This window comes from Otolemur garnettii, unplaced genomic scaffold (genome assembly GCF_000181295.1).
Source record: "Otolemur garnettii isolate 467f Iridium unplaced genomic scaffold, OtoGar3 scaffold00012, whole genome shotgun sequence".
Classification (NCBI taxonomy): domain Eukaryota; kingdom Metazoa; phylum Chordata; class Mammalia; order Primates; family Galagidae; genus Otolemur; species Otolemur garnettii.
Genome location: NW_003852407.1, coordinates 18,301,153 through 18,318,993, shown reverse-complemented (window position 1 = coordinate 18,318,993; position 17,841 = coordinate 18,301,153). Strand labels below are relative to the sequence as shown.

The 17,841-nt window shown below is 36.0% G+C and overlaps 1 protein-coding gene across 1 annotated transcript in view; it reads right to left on the bottom strand.

The window, feature by feature from the left end:
• CCDC178 (coiled-coil domain containing 178) overlaps nt 1-17,841 on the bottom strand; it is a 388,120-nt gene that overhangs the window by 247,990 nt on the left and 122,289 nt on the right. The window contains exons 13-17 of the mRNA XM_023510168.1: nt 12,911-12,973; nt 11,596-11,757; nt 9,931-10,044; nt 6,207-6,352; nt 4,119-4,278 (exon numbers count right to left, since the gene is read on the bottom strand). Of these exons, the coding sequence (XP_023365936.1) occupies nt 4,119-4,278; nt 6,207-6,352; nt 9,931-10,044; nt 11,596-11,757; nt 12,911-12,973 (645 nt within the window). The remainder of the gene's footprint in view (nt 1-4,118; nt 4,279-6,206; nt 6,353-9,930; nt 10,045-11,595; nt 11,758-12,910; nt 12,974-17,841) is intronic.

Here is a 17,841-nt window from a genome sequence, read left to right as displayed (position 1 = left end):
AACATTCAAAATATCCCAAATTTTATTAGGGAATCACCGTATCTATGCTCTGTCCTTCCTCTACATTCTCTCCTGCTTCCCAAGTGCTTATGATCACTGAAGCAGTGTGTCTGTGCAAAAACATGAAGTGCTCCCTGATACAAAATTAGAGCTCTTACCACCCGTCCTCCAATTAAAACATTCAAGTCCTCAAAGAGCCATAGATGTTAACAAGATACTTGGAGAGCGTAGTATGATGAGCCTAATTCATATTATTATTGCATGATTAATTGATGCTTAATCCTATCAGAAGAACGTTTAAAGGAATATTAATTATGTATAGCATGTTTCTAATTTTTAAAAGTCTCACGTTATATTGAAATCGTTTCAGTGGCAGGAAGGTTTTCATTAAGCACCTTATTCTTGTCTGGGAGAGACACTGTTTGGTTTCTCTCTGTGTGTCCAGGTTTATCCCACAGTCATTTCCCCCTATTGAGACCACATAATATGTAATGTCTTTTGCTCAAAATAATCCCTCATTTTTCAGGGCATTGAACAAGGGCCACAATTTACTGGTTGAAATTTGAGCGTTGTCATTATATTTAAGTCTGTTTTTCCTGTCTTCCGTCTTCCTGCTGAAGCGTGTTTAACATTGAGGCTAGGGTTTGTGCCGTCCAACATTGAATGCCTTGAATACACTGGTACTAAGAAATTATTTGTGAGAATGAAAAAAGGATGAGCGGCCAGTAGGAGAACAATATAAATACTGTAATAATCTTTATAATTAGCGATTAAATTTTTTTGCCATTTTTACTATTTCAATACCTAGTGGTCAAGTGAGGCAGTGAGTCACTTCATCTGTATTAAGCGAAGATTTTGCCACATGAAAGGGTCAATAACTAAATCGAATTTTAATAAGCAAATTTGGAACTGCTATAACAAAGGGAAGAGATATTTCCTGAGAGTAGAAAATATGAAGCAAAGTAAAAACCATTAAACTCTACAAGGTACTGGGGGATTGTCAGAACTCAATCTAGAAACTGTTCTTCCGTGTAGCTCACTGTACCCCTCTGATAACCTAAATCACGGAGAAGACAGCAAGACTACGGAAAGAATGCACAGGCAAAGGCCTTGACGTAGAAAAGACAGTCAGGTTCCCAAGCACAGTTCGTAACAGATTGAAATGCTATACGTTAGGTCTGGTTTGTGTGGATCTTTCCAAGACCCAAGGGGAATAACACTAGCTAGAGCTACAGTACTTGGATGAATATGTATGCTATGGTGAAAATTTAATCTTAAGCAACTAGATTTGTAAATTATAGGCAGTTAGTAAAAATGCCATGAATGAAAACTACCATTTGATGATGTTTGATATGGAATTGCCTAATGAAGAGAGATTTGAATTTAAGTACAAAACCACGGTATATGTTATCTGAAGTCTGTGTAGATATTATCTTAACTCTGTTGGTAGCTGTTTGTATTTCTAATTTTGTTGTGTTTTTCTCACATCCTCTATTAACTCTATTGCGACTTTTATATTTTATTAAACAATCCCTAGACATGGTCCATAATTGTGATCACTTTTTTTTTCTCAGAGGGGATACCCCAGATTAGTAACACCACATTTATAATGATGCCTTGGTAGGACAGTTTTCTTTCTGGGAATGCGTCAGATGACATTTATAATCTCCCATCTTCCATGACATTTATAAGCTTACCCCATTTCCAAAAAGGGATGAGATCAGGTTTGCGATGGGGAACCATATTTCCTTCCCACTGTTTAACACCAGATCGCTGATTATGATCATAGATAAAATAGCATCACTAATGATGAGCTGTACCAATCTCTACACTTCCCAAGGTCAAGCTATGATTTAGATCACATAAGGCATGTGCATAGCAAACAGCTATCCAAGAAACTCATGAGAAATTACTTCCTGTAAATTTAAGGTTATTTTGTCAGCATTGATGGGGTATTAAACAGAATCCTTAAGTGCTAGAAAGCAGTAAACAATTTAACCATTTTCACCAGAGGGGATAGACTGAATAGAAATTATCTCATGTATTAGCAAGGAAAGAAAGAGAATAAGAGAGAGAGTGGAGAAAGAGAGAGAGAGGCAGAGAAACAGAATCAGACAGAGAGAGAGAGATTGATTTAGTTTTGGCACATCCCTTGAGTTTACTAAAGTATCGAGAGCACCCAGCTGGCACAATATAAAAAACATCTCTGAAATTCTTGCTACTAGCATCCAGTTGGACAGAGACATGATCGAAAAAGCATCCATTCGTCCACATCTTTATTCATTCAACAAATATTTATTGAGTGCTCCCCCTGTGCCAGACATAGTTCCGAGCTTTTAGGATACAGAAAAGAATATGACAGAAAATGTCCTGCCCTCATAGAGAATGCATTGTTAAAGCAGGAGATGGGAAGACAAGAATCAAGTGAAAAATTGAATAGGAATCATTTAACTAAATGTGTATCATTCATCTATAGTAAAAAATCAAGTAAAAATGAATGAACAAAACAAGTTCAGATAGAGATTAGCGCTCAAGGAAAAAACCCATGAGCCCAGGGGATGCTTCCAAGTGGCGAGGCGAGGTACCCTTGGGAGTGGGAAGCCAGCAACAGGCACGTGGATGAAAAGAAACGCAGATCTCAATAATGCAGAGGCTGGTTATGCAGGAATTTTTATTCATCTCTCTCTGGCTGACCATATTTTGCCAATTCTCTATTATTGTTCCATTAAAGGGGTGCAATGCCAGTCAATCAATGACCATTGAGATCCCACTGTGTTCTCAGCACCAGTACAATTGGAAAATGTGGTTGAATTTAAATAACTAATTCTACTGCTGTGACACAGTATGAGGTGGAGGAAGGAAGGCGCTGAAGGCAATAAATAACTTAAGCATTCTTCCTTGGAGAGGTGAGTCTGTGTCTCACTTTCCCCAATCCCTTCAGACCTCACATATCTGAAATTCAGTTTCAGGAACTCCTCTGAGGAGGCATCATTGACTGCCACTAGATGGCACCAATTATTTTCATATTTTTTAGGTCAAAAAATCTTTCTCTATGTAGTAATGACCACATTTAAAATGGAAGAGTGCTGCATAGTACTGTCATGAATAAAATTATTATTCTCTTATCAATACTTTTCTTATAGGATAAGCCACGGGAATAGCACTAAATATGGTTGATCTTTGACCAACATACTTGTTTATTCGATGGACATTTATTCCAAGTACTGTTGAGATTTACTAACACTGTCTTTGAATATATAAAAAGGAAAGAAACTGAAATATATATTAATATGTGATCACTGAATGTATAAATATAAAATTTAAATGTACAAATATAAGTATCAAAAATAGCTGATAAATGTATGTAGTGATAATACACCTTAAAACTTTCGCAGCAAATTGTTTGGGAAAAGCTTCCCACTGTGGTTCTCAAAGATAAGTAATATTCTAAAATATACTGAAAAACCACGGTTCCAATTCATTACAATTAAATGTAAGAAAAACTATTTTAAAGCGAAAAATCGAATAGGAATCATTTAACTAAATGTATATCATTTATCTATAGTCTATGTAAAAACCTAATTATGTATAGCATTATAAAATTTGATTAATAAAAATTCAGGTCAAGAAGACATGTTTCGTCATGATTCCCTATTTCAAGCTAGTAAATTTACAGCGCCATTAATATATTATGCAAAATTTTTAAAGGCAAAAAGCATGAAATATTCTCATTTTTCAAAAAAAGTGGTTAGTAAACATTCAAAGTATGTTTATTCAGAAACAAACTATAACCATTCTCACATCTCTTACTACTAACATAAAAATGGCTCTGGAATAAATGTAACCTATATTTTTATACTAGTAGACTACAAATTTTTAAAAAATGCACAATAATAAAATGAAAGAACATAGGAAATGCATTGAAAACACAATGCTTTGTGAATATATTATAATTACCTAGAAGAAAGAATGAAAAGTAACATGTTTGTTATGCTAACAAATTTTAGAAATCTAAACTGCTGGGCTACTCCAGGATGCAAAACAAGCATCTCAGACTGCTGCTAATTTGACCGTTACTGTATTTCCTTCATTTTAAAACTGTCGAAAATAACACTTACCCTGATTTCTGCCAGAGTATTTTGCCTCATAGCAAGAAGCGACCTAAACCTCTTTGATGCCTGTGACATTCTCTCTTCACAATTTCTTTTCTCGTCTGTTAAATGATCAAACACAGATTGTGCCTGCTCCTTTTTATATCTCACAGTTATAAATTTTTCCCTATGAAGAAGGAATTGTACATACCACTAATTAATTCATGGTTGACTTTTTAAAATGGGCTTATGATATATTTAAAAAGACACAAAATGAAAAGAAAAAGGAAAACTTCTCTAGTTTCTTCCAAAGGGCCTATTTCCATAGAGGTGCATCTAAATGATATGGGTGGGAAAAAAAAAATCTATGGAGAAATGTAATAGGTTCTTTTGGCCGCCCACCAGCGGGCTCACGCTCCGGAGGCCTCCCAAGGGAAGGAACGTCTCCACCAAGCCATTTCTTTGTCTTCCTTAGAGGTTCTCAAAAAGTAATGATTAACTTGATATAGTCACAGATTGAAAATATCAGTAGATTGTTTATAATGTAGCTTATCTGCAGGGATCTTTCTTTGCTACCCCACTTTGGGGGGTCATGTGGAAACGCAAGACAGAGCTAAGCTGAAAATAGCTTCGCCACTAATTAGTGGGGTGATCTTAAGGCATCATTTTCCCCTGAGCCTCCAATTCCTCACTATTCATTTGGAAATGATACACAATTTAAGAATTCTCTAAAAGAACTGGATGAGATGAGGTCCATAGATCGTCCAGCAAAGTGACCGGCACAATCACAAGCCATTCACGGGCAGCTTTAAATACTATTGGGCGTAACCGATCAGCATTGTTAATGACACTTTTCTAAGTAATTCCATAGTACTGGCTTATTCTTTTTCCTGTCAGAAGGCAGAATTTTGTCAAATTTAGAGATGGAATTAATTCCCTGGGATATGGTGACTACGCTTATCTAAAAGGCAACAGAATCTAGTTATAGTTTTGTGGGGGCTTTTTGGATTTTTTTGGCCGGGGCTGGGTTTGAACCCACCACCTCTGGCATATGGGGCCGGTGCCCTACCCTTTTGAGTGACAGGAGCCACCCTAGCTAGAGTTTTGAAATGGAAGTTAGGACTGGAATGCTAGGTCCTGCACAAAATAATTTTCATCAGCTCCTAAGTTAGACCTTTATGAGGTAGTATAAATTACATAATTTATAGCTTCTACCTTTGAGTACCAAAATATTCTCACAGGTGTTTCAAATTTTTATTTTTCCTTGATTTCTTACATTATACCTAATATGATTTAGGTTTTTTTTTTTTTTAAATATAGAGCTGCATGATTGTGTTGAAAGTAAGTTTTTACCACAGCTAAATAAATCCTGGCTGAGTGCCTTGGCTTGATTGCGTGAAAGTGTATTATATCAGGCTAGACATAACTTTTTTTGGATACTTTTTAATCCCTCAAACATCATTATAAGGCCAATATAAGTATATTTTTTATATATATGTTAAATCAGACAATCATTCTTAAATGCAACAAATGCTTTAACAGTTATCCAAGGTCTGTTCTCAATGTTTTAGAAAATAGGAAATAAGAATCAACATGTGTTAGGAAGAGCACCTCAGTTCTAAGGGAGACTCAATGGATAGATACCCAATGAGCCTCAGAACAGAATCATTCTCCACGCCAAAGACTCTATTAACCTTTAACAAGTAAAACCCCCAAGAGCCTGACTGAATGAGGTAACTATATAAGAGGCCTCTGGAGATGGCAAATGTGAATGTTGGGTGAAAAAACATAAGTCATTAAACATGGCATACAGATACTGGTAAATCTGAAATGAATGCAGAATACTATTAATATCATAAAGAACAATTATGCTTGGAAAAGAAGAAACATTTCTAGTTATTCAAATAACAAGACTAGGGATAAAATAATGGAAGTAAATTCATGATTACAGTTTTATAAACAAAATTATTAAATGTCACATATATTCCGCATCAAATTATGATAAAATATATAGACCACATTAAGGATAAATTTAAATACAGAAATTTGATTTTGTTTCTCCTATTTATAACATATGATATATATTTCACATTTTGATAAAGTTTAAGTACTTACTTTAAAGTATTAATCCTCATGTCAAAACTATTTCTTCTCTTTTCCATTGCTTTTAATGCCTTATCAATTTCACTTATTTCTGTCTGTAAAGTAACTGTTTTACTTTTAGTAGTGTCTATTTCCTGAAAAAGTAATGAGCGTTTACCCTGAAAAAAAAAATGCAGGAACGTTTCACTTTAAATACTTGGATTTTAAAATTCTTGCCAACTGGGACAAAATTACACTGACTGTGTGAACAATTAAAAGCAAATGGTAATCTTTGTCAATATGAGTAATACTGTATTCTCTACTGCTAAATCTAATGAATTTTTTCAAAGGGGTTAACACTTCTCTTTGTCTGTCTGTCTCTCTTTCTCTCCCCTCTACACAAACTTACCCCACTTTCACATACACATACATATACACCTTACATGCATGGCATTTCAAGATGCAAACATGTAGTGATTGGTTTTCAAAGATATATCAGGTATGTCGGCAAGTGGCTAAGAAATTATGGATGTGGTTCTGGTCTTTCAAGCAAAAGAAATCAATGTTTAGCATGAGTAGAGTTTCCCACGGTGGGCTGTGCAATTCCAGAGTGAAGACGTGATTTTCCATCTGTTTCTGCACGATCTCTTCACAACGTGGTGTTCACATTGGGCGATTCACTCACCCAGGTACTGAGTGTTGTTCCCCACATCCAGAATTGCTGCCAATTGGTGTGGCCATCTCAACGGAGTCTACAGATCTCAGTTGCTCCCTTTGCTCCTATTTTCCTCCATTTTCCCCCATGTGCTTCCTAATTCTTTTTCTACTCTTTCAAATTTCAGGAATAACTAATCTTTTATGTCTATCTTCCCATAAAAATTTGCTTTATGTGAGCTGAAATGCTGGGTACTACATTTGAATTTTCATGTTTTTCTGCTTTCCTTGTTTTCTGGAGGTTCTGAAACTTTTATAATGAATGATTTTCTTTTTCTTATACTAGAATGTAGTGGAAAGATGGAAAACTAGCATACTGGGGTGCTATGTTATTCCTGGGAAAAAAGTCAACTCACACCAAATGGAGAGGTGTGAGTATGGATAGTCTGGGAACAGAGTGCTGTCACTAAACTAGATGTTTGGAGCAGATTCCACAATTCATTGTGTCTTGTCTTAGATGACAGCTCTCATGGGAAACGCAGACGACTTTAGAAGCAATGATACTAAGAACTTAGATTATACGAGCCAATTTAACGATGCTGAAGGTGACATCAGAGGATTCTACAACCAAGGCATACAACACACAGTGCACTTCCTGCGTTCAGCAGTAAAAAGCAGACATTGTATCCAAATATTAGGGCACCGGTAACAGGTACCATCAGTGAGATTCTAGTAGACATGGGCAGCTTGTCCCCATAGATGTCCCCATAGTGGACTGGGTCTGGAGTCAGTCAAGAGTGTACTCTTGCACATCTTCAGTATGAAAAAATTGGAGGCCCCTAGAGTTATTTGTAAGTTCTTTGATGAATGCCAAAGTATCACTGCAACACATAGAAGCAGATCCACAAAAAAAAAATTTGTCGTTTGAGCATTCTCTGGCACTACTTTTTTCTCTCCAGGTTTCAGCAATTGGAAGCTTTCCACCAAAGTGACTTTCTTGTCCATGACCGGAAGGGTCTGAAAATCTGAATTACCATGAATTAATATTTTACTATACAGCATTTTCCCTTATATCCTTGTTCTGAAAACTTTCCAAGGACGTGTTTGTCAAATACTAGGTATGTAAACTACATTCAGATTCTAAAGTGCAGAGTGGCAAAATAGACAACTATTTTAAATGGCACACCAACTTTATGGCCATCCTAAACTTATTTCAGATTATATTTTTAACTTTTATTTACAACTTAAATGGTCTGTTCTTATGTACTTTAAATATAATAAGTTCAGTTTCTACATCCTGACTTAAATGTGGGTTAAACATGGTAAAATTTCGGTAATACTGATTACCATAGCCTATAATTGAAAGGTTTATGCACAGTGAAAGATAAAATTATCTTTGCAGTTAAGTTCTAAGAAGACAGAACTGGTGTCTACTGTATTGTTTGTACACCAGTTGGCAAAATAAGTACTTCATCAATAATATGAATGGTATTTGATGTCACAGTGGTTGCCACTTTCCCCAGAATGGACTATGATAGCACACACACAAGGTATCTCTAGATCTCACCATACTGACCCTGTATTTGCAGTCAAATATAGGGTCTGTTTTCTAAAATGTTGAAAATAAATGAAAATTATGAACAGATCAAAGAATTGTAATTTGTGTAGACTTCACCACTGAAAACAGAATAGGCCCGGATATTCAATGAGCCTTTCTATACAGACCAGCTATAGAGCATAATAAAATATAGAAAATGTCTTCAATCATTCCCTAATGATAATAAAACCCTAAAACTGTAGCCAAAAAATAACAGCAAAAAAAATTCCATAGGTGATCTTACTTATAGACAATCAGATATTACCGTAAATATATCAACTAAATGGATTTTACAAAGTATGAAAAAATACTCATTAAAATTAGATTTCTTTGAAAAATGTGAAGGTGATTCAATATAAAAAGCTATATGACCATAATTCACAATATTTACAGAAAAAGAGCAATTAGCTTTGACAGAACTTTATGGCTACTAATGATTTAAAAATAATATTTATCTATCTAGAAACAGAATTAAAACATCCTTATTTAATAATGCGTTGCACTGTGCCTGCCATATTTTCTAACACTTCATGAGAAACATTAAAGAGTATTTCCATTAAATTTAGGAATAAAACATTCTTGGCATAATTAATACTCACCAAAGTATCACTAATAGCAAAATACTTCTGACACAAATAACAAAAGGTATTTAATAAAATAAAATAAATATTTTTATTTTATCTAATAAAATAAAAATAAAAATAGGTGTTTAACACCCGAGTTGAACTGCAAACATAGTTCTTATGTAATAGCATCAAGAATATTAAGTAAAAATTGTCAAATGTGGTATATCTAACAAATATAAACAAATTCCAACGAAAAACATGGCTGAACGCATTTCTGTATGTGTGTTCAATATTATAGAAGGTTCAAAGAATCGGAGGTTAGCGGAAAAGAGTCAATTACTTCTATTAGCCCTTCAAAGTAATTTGGTTTTCTGATTATAATGGAGCGCTTACGATATGTTCAACCTTGCTGAAAGTCTCTGGAGATGGGAAGTGAAAGCAGGACTTGTCTTACTCAGGAAGCCCATCCTCCTCCTCATCTCGCTGGGAAGGAGGCAAGGAAGGGGCAGGGTGAAGACGGAGTGGAGATTACAGTGTGGTGAGATGTGACAGGAGCTCAGACATGCAGAGGAAACCTCACCTACGTAGGCCGTCTGGGAAGCTTTCCCAGAGAAGCTGATGTTTGAGAATGAGGAGAATTACTAATGGAGTACGTAGAGGTTGAAAACTTTCCTTGCCCAGATGTTGTAGAGATTAGAGATAATATACATAGAATATCTAAAAAATAATTGCCACCTAAAGTCTGACAAGGAATGGTTTTCATTATAATTACATAATGATGTTGACCTTGCCAGTTAGGTTTGGGTTCTATGTCCACGTCCATTGGAAAAAGTGAGTTTTGCCTTTGTCTGAGAGGCATTCACCTAATCAACCTGTTTAAACAGTTTTCATTGAACTAAGTTATGAATTCAAAAGTATTTTTTGAAATTAAAGATCTTACCTCAGTTTCCATTAGTGCCTCACGGGTTTTCTTTCCCCTTTTTCTCAATCTTTTATGCGTTTTCGCCACTTTTCTTTTAATAAAACTTTTCCTCACAATTACATCATAAAGTTTCTAGAAAACATTCAGATATTAAGATGTGCATCATTTCCAACTGAATTATCCTGGTTTAGACCAAATAGTACCTACACGACTATTGTAATAATAACAGCATTTCTTTTTTTAAGTAAAGGAAAGAACCACCACACACGAATTACAGAAACGTACTCTAATAGCCCCAAATCCCAATATTCTATTTGCATTCCCTGAAAAAAAAAAAAACAGAATCTATTAAAACTAATAAACTTCACAGAAATGATAAATTTTTATTACAGTGTTTAACGTATTTTAACCAAAATTACAACTCCAAATACAAATTGTTAGCCATCCTTACTGAAAAGTATGTAAAATCTTGTTACTCCCTAGAGTTTGTGCTAAATTACTAGTCCTTAGGATTTATTAACTAGTAAAAGAAAAGAAAAGCAAAAATAATTACTGAGTTGTAAGAAGATTTAAAACCATGGCTATCATAAAATAAGGGGAAACAAAAGTCACTAATCTTTTCTGCAATTCATTACCATGCTCAGGCAGTTACACTGAGGCTTTTGATCCAATTCATAAGTTTCCATCATGAATGTAAAAGGAAGACATTATAAAAGTCATTTATCCCGCTGGGTGTTAGTTCTGGTTATATGTTCGTTACAAGATCATTCCAACATAGTCTAGAAACCCCAAACAGAGTGACGCTCAGCGTTTGTCCTTTCCCTGCTGAAGGTCTGACACCAGGGGCTCCAGCTGTGCAGACCCGAGTTTGGGCCAGTCTGTAGCATGAGTAGACTCTCTTTTGCCTATTTCACAAGGAGGCTTGAAGATCAGAAAAAACCTTTCTAACTCAAACATTTAGTCAATCACGATTTTTTAAATAAAGACATTTTTAAAATTATTAAAGGTGTAAAATTACATCATAATTCACAGAGAGGAAAAAAAGAATCCCATTGCCAAAATAGCTCAAATAAATACATGTCCATCCTCCCTGCAGAGGGCGGAAATAGATGACTCTCACCACACCCTCTAGCTCTCCAGAGACTAATGACATGATAGATACATATTTTTCTAGTAAACTTTGCTTTGGGAAGGGCTAGTGATATCAGTTACTGACAGAAATTTGTAGTTTAGAGAATATTTTAGCAACACTTTATTTTTCACCCTAGCTATCTAAATGTCTATATTGATTCAAAATTTACCATGAAAAGACCAAGATGCCGTTTACGTTATACACGTGAATATTACTTTGGCATTTCATCAAGAAACAGTGAAGACTGAATTAAGTTTACCAAGGTGGGCAATCCCAGCAGAGAAGTCATAATTCATTCATTTGGAAACTGCCTTTCCAAAAGAGACTCTCTAAGAGAAGAGTATGAAGTTCTACATAATATCAAAAGCGATAATGGTCTTGTCATACGGTTTCGCTGTAGATTAGTAGTATGGCCCCCAAGTAGTTACTTCATTCATCCATCGTGTTCTCATGAGGAATCATAATTTTCCAGATAATAATGTAAAATCACATACATGATTTATTAACCTAAATATTCCTGTAGATTAGTTCCTGGATCTATTTATGCTTACTTCAGAGTGTCTTTTGTGCATACTTCTAATTCTCTCGGCATCTGCTTCTAGTCTCTGCAGAGGCGGCTCGATTTCTGCCAGTGCCAGAGTGTATATGGCTTTCTTCTTCATTAGTTCATGCCTCTCCTGCAGGTGCGTTTCTTGAAGGGAATACAGCCTTTTCTGCAAGCAAAGATTTTAGACAGTTCATTCTGTTATTAATTGATGAAACATTTACTGAGTCCCTGTTCAGGGCCAGGCAGTATGCTTTGTTGTTATTTGAAAATCGAATATGAAATGCTACCATAAAAAGCAATGGGCAAGAATATAGTATATTTCACGAAAAAACAGTTATTATTAGAATAAATGAAAGAAAAATGTTAAAAGACAATGAAAACCAAACAATATTAAATAACGTCAGAGGATTAAAAGTTAGCATACTAATACCACATCTTGGAATATATGCAAATTCCGCTATCCTAAACCAAATAACACCAAGAAGTTAACAGCAAAATGTTAGGCAAAGGGGGAAGTGGAGGCTATGGAATTATGAAGCATCCATCTATAGAAACAAATTAGGAAATTTGGTTTTTTCAAACACAAATAAAAATGGAGATGCTACGTTTGCAAATGCAAATTTCCTAACAGACAAAAAAATCACAAAAATTTGAATTTGCTTCAAAGAGGGCCAAAGGTGTAGGTAAACCCACATAACACTATTGTGAACTGCTTCAGAGCTTGACTTTATTTTTCTTAAAATAATAATGCTGTTTTCAAATATGCATGTTATTTCTGACATGGGGCCATTTCAGATACATGTTGTAGATCAAAAATGAAAAAAAAAAAAAAAGCCCAACTTGGATTCCAGAGGATATGCTGAGTGACAGATAAAGGTTAAAAAAATTAAAGTGGATTTTGCTAGTTTACATGCTTTAATTTCTGAATCTTTATATAGAAATAACATACCATCTTTTTCTCTCACAGTGAAATAAAGAAATTTAAGTGAAAGACACTAAAAGTAAAGAAAACATGACATCATCACAAAGCCAACTAAAGAGTTAGACACTAAGGAATAAGATCTCACTGCCCTTTAGTAGACTGGCAGAAATTCCCATTAAGCCACAAAATGAGATATGTGTATTGGAGGTCAGTTTCTTTATGCATGATCAGTAACTGTGCACTGTACACTGAGGGCGACTGTCATCAGCTAAGGAAAGAAAACTGCTGGCTTGCAAACCGAGTAGTGACAAGATGCCTCATTAGAGCCAAATTTAAAATGCTAAGTAAAATGCAAATTAAACGAAGACTAAGATATTGAAACCAAATTAGTATTTACCTGAATCATCATCGCATTAGTCACTTGAATTCGAATGAGTTTTTTCAAGAAGTCTTCTCTAGCCTATGGGTTTAGCACATTTTAAAAGCAAGAGTTTTATTCACAGATCTTCAAAATACTCTTATAAGGAAAATTGTTAAGACAAGATACATTTTACTTAAGTTGTCACAGAGTATAAAATATTCATTACAATTTGAGTATTACTAAATTACAACTAAACCGGATGTTATTTGAGTTAAAGGAATCAAGTGGTACAATACCAGGTTTACAAAATTTCAGTTCCAGTCATTTATATTCCTGAACTTAAAAAAATCAAAGTCATCTGAAAGCAGAAACCGTACAGTTGTCAATTTCTTTTTTTTTTTAAATAATGCCTATATCTTTTTCTTTATACCACTTTTCAGAATTAGCACATTCAACGTTGAAAACAAAATAGATAGATTCAAGTGCAAAATACGATCGGATTCTCCATTTGGCTACAACAATTCCCTTTTCTAATGAATAAATAAATAAATAAATCCTGCCTAGAAAAGCGAAGAGGCCAAAAGAAATGGAAAGGGCAGGGCAGGGCAGGGCAGGGCAAGAAAAGAGAAAGAAAGAAAGAAGGAATGAATGAATGAGGAAGGGGAGAAGATATGCTTCTCTGTTACTTGGATAGTGTTAAATTATTTATAGTGCTGCCTAACTTATCACACAAAACCAGAATTTGAAGTAGTTCATAAAGTTCCTTATGCCTTAGAATTACATCTAAGAAACCCTGATTTGAGAGAGGTGAACATGAATTTAGGCAGTCCCCCAGATTCAAAAGTGGTGTATGGCCTTCCAAAGAAGAGATTGGAGATTGGAGATGGAGATTCAGAAATGTCTCTAACACCTGTACTATTGAATGCCTCACCATATCCCAGAGCCTATAGAAACAGCAGAAAGGAGCCTGTCTACAGGTCTCTAACCCTGCCTTACTCGGTACAGCAACTCATCAACATTATGCTCCCCTAATGTAAAAGAATGATTCCAAAGAAGGAAACAAAGTGAAAAGTAAAGTAATAACTTTCATATATCAATTTACCTAAGGACATATCTACATATGAAACCAATTTCTACAATGATATAGTTTGATAATTTAAAAGAAATTAGAGACCCCTTTTAAGATGATAGCAGATATAGTGCAGTTTTATCAATCTGCAACAAAAGTGGAATAAGATTTAAAATTCCTTTATAGACTAAAGAAAAATATGTCATATTCCAATGTAAAGTGCTACACGTGATCTTTATCTGAAAATAGTTGAAAAAAATGAGTATGTGTGGGTTTCTGCACATATGTTGTGTTTCTGTATGTTGGAGAGAGGAGGGGTGAATGGTGTAAAGCTTAATAGTTAAACAACTATTAGATTAGGCCGAATTTAAGAAAATCAGTGGGGGATATTAAACAAAGCATGTGTACTAGAAAGATCACTACGGCTGCAAAATGGATTGATCAGTATGTGTTTCTTTAATATTTATTCATATAGTCATTCTTTGAAATTTTTTAATTGTGAAAAAATTAATTAGTCTACACTAATTGTCAGTTAGTGAGAGAGCAATCCATTGTTTAAATTATTTCAAGACGCTTAACTTAGACAAATGAATATTATTTTAAAAGGACACGTGGCACTAAGACTAAACATTTCTGTAGGCAGTATGTAAAAAATTATAATAAAATAAACAAGGAATCTGAAACTGAAAGATTCTAACAATCGCATATCTTTGAAAAGGATAAAAGAATGCATTTGAAATCTGTGCATCTATATAAAACCTGTTGCCAATGACCAAGTTTGCACTCTCTATAGGATAAACATCCTGGAGTTTTTCCCTGGAACCTCAGAGAACTTTTCTAAGCTCTGTCTTCTGCCATGTTCCACGACCTTTGTGACCCAGACAGCAGCATCAAATGACTGGTCACCAGGACAGGAAGTATTTGCCAATGGTTGGCCCCCTGATACCATACCTACACCAGACCCAAGGGCATAGTGAGTGCTTCCAGACAGATGCTAAAATGATGATGCTGTCCACTTTACTGGAAATATGATTGAGCCACCCAGGTCCTCACAAAATGCCCCAAAGCTAGACAGTGTCTAAAACTACTGAGTTACCAGGACTTCAAATCACCTTAGCAAATGTGGATAACTCATGTAAGGAGAGCTCTGGTCAAAGGTCTTAAGCCACAGGCTGTAACATCTGGGTGAAGAAATTTGTTTGTTTTCTCATCCTGTCGTCACAGGCAGTGTTCCCTGTAAAGTTGACTCTGGAGAAGAGTTTAGTGTGCAGTATACTCAGATTACTTACTAAGGAGCACTCTTGGAATCAACCCCTCTGAACTGGGAAGGAATGAAGCAGGGTCGGGCAGGGCCTTAGGACGAGCTGAGATACAGCCTCATAGCTACCTCTGCCAACCTCAGGGGGGAGCCATGGAGCAGGAATAGACCTTGGGTTTTGCCCCGAGTTGCCCCAAGATGACATCCTCTTACACATGTATTTATCAATGTGATGTGAGCTGCCCCAGAAAGGGAAATGACCTTAAGCAAAGCAACTTAATTGATTCCTGGAAGGGAATCAGAGCAGTTTCATCTAACAAATGCCATCAATCCCCTCAAAGACGAAACTATATTTGTACTCCTAATAATGACAGCCAAAATACATTACATGCCTCCTGTATAGAATTACCTTGTTTTAACTTCACAATAAAGTCTATAAAATAGTTATTATTCCCTTTTGCATCTAGGTGAGATAGAGAGAGGACACAATTGCCCAAACACACAAAGCTGGCAGGTGATGAAACCAGGATGACTGAGAACATCTCAGCAACACCTGGATCTTAGGACCCTCCAACATGATAGGTATATTTAGTGTAGAGACTCCTGGTACAAATTACTGGGAGGTAGAATTAACACTAGGTCTGGAGTGTGGTCAGCTTAGGGAAAGACCTATTGCATCATCACTGAAAATGTTCCTCCACTGTACCCCAACCCACTAGGAGATGCTCCAGTCACCTGTGACCTGAACTGAAATAACTGAGGAAACGATTATCTTCTTTTTATTAAACTTTCTTAAAGGTATTCATAGCTCACATTTATTTCGATATTTATTATTGGAAGAGTTTTGAGTATTTATTTATTTATTTTTAAGACAGAGTCTTACTTTGTCACCCTTGGTAGAGTGCCATGGTGTCACAGCTTACAGCAACCTCAAACTCTTGGGCTCAAGCAATCCTCTCGAGTAGCTGGGACTACGGGCACCTGCCACAACACCTGGCTACTTTTAGGGAAGGGTCTCACTCTTGCTCAGGCTGGTCTTGAACTCCTGAGCTCAGGTGATCCACCTGCCTTGGCCTCCCAGAGTTCCAGGATTACAAGCGTGAGCCGCCGCGTCTCACCCTGGAGCCTTCATTTATAAGCTTGGTGCTGTTTTTGTGACCAAAAAATATGCCATAGGAACCTAACCCTCATTTACATCAATGAGCCTAGGGTCAAACTGGTTTCCTTATGCATTGTTTCACTTAAAGTCACAGTTTGCTAGAACGGATTGATAAAAGTTAAGGGAACACTTGCTACTGTAAGCTCCCTTCTCTGTCTCCTCAGCTTCCACTACTGTGACTGTTGCATAATATTTTCTAAATAAATGACTTATTGAACAAATTGGTTTATAATCTGCTTTTGGTGCCTAGGTTAGAGACTAAACTGTAAAAATTTCAATTTCTTTCAAATTCAAACATTTAATTTAAAAAAAAATCAGTTTAAATAATGAGAAAGCTGGGGCTCATCAGAATCACATAAATTTTCATACTTAAATAACATTCTGAAGATGGATAGTAAAAGGACTATGAGATATTTTTCCTGAGCTGTGGGAAACTTGGAGAGGGAAAAGCAGAGAGGTTGATTCTGACTTAGGATTGATGCAACACGTCCATACAAAGTATAAGAACCTGAATAAAACCTGAAGGGAGGCTGACTTCTTTAGAAATGTGGCCTAAGGCCCATTTGTGCCAGGCCTTGGTTCTTTGAGTTGCTAATTCCTTAAGAAGAATGAAAGCCGAGAAAAACTGCCTCTTCACAACTGTTCCAATAATGGATTCAACTAAGAGTCACTAATAGATGTTTAAACCATGAGGTTTAAATTTGTTGGAGAACAAAACAGTTGATGTTCTTAAATTATTTCTCAATTGATCATCTTTATTCATTACAATGGGAAAATTGATAAATCTGTTGGTCACAGCTTTAACCAAATGACTAAACCTAATGTCACCAGTAATGAGAAAAACATACATCATGTGCTTTTTGACACAGTGTGATAATATCACACCTATGTAATATTTTCCCCCATACTACTTAACCTGAACCGAACCATGTATAAATAAAAATGTAAACGCATGCTGAAGAAAATTCTTCAAAGTAAGTGGCCTAGACTCTTAAAAATGTGTCACAATGTAATAAAAATCTAACTTTTTAAAAATGTAGGAGCCTCCTTAATATTAAAGGGTACTCAAAAGTGATTAACAGATAAACGCATGTGCTCAGATACATGGACCAACCAATTAAATTAGAAAACTTTGCTTGCGGATTATTGCATGTGTGCCTGTTATCTAAGTATTGCCTCTTAGCTCCAAATCCAGTTTTTAAAATTCGTGTTTGTGAAACTGGAGCTCGATCCCGTGAGCAGTTCCCTTCTGCAGCTAACCTTAGGCTTTCCCAACACATGCCGCAAGGCAGGGCTCCACAGCTTGTTCCGGGGAGGCCCTGTCCTTTCTCCTTCCTCCTGCACAGCTGCTCTTCGCCCGTGTGGGGAGCAGTGGCGCCTGCCTTCCGGGGAGATTCTCTGCCTACAAACTCCATTTCACCTGTCAAGTTTCTTAGCAGCTGGCAGACAGCTACTGCGGAGCCATCGACAGAGACAGCGCT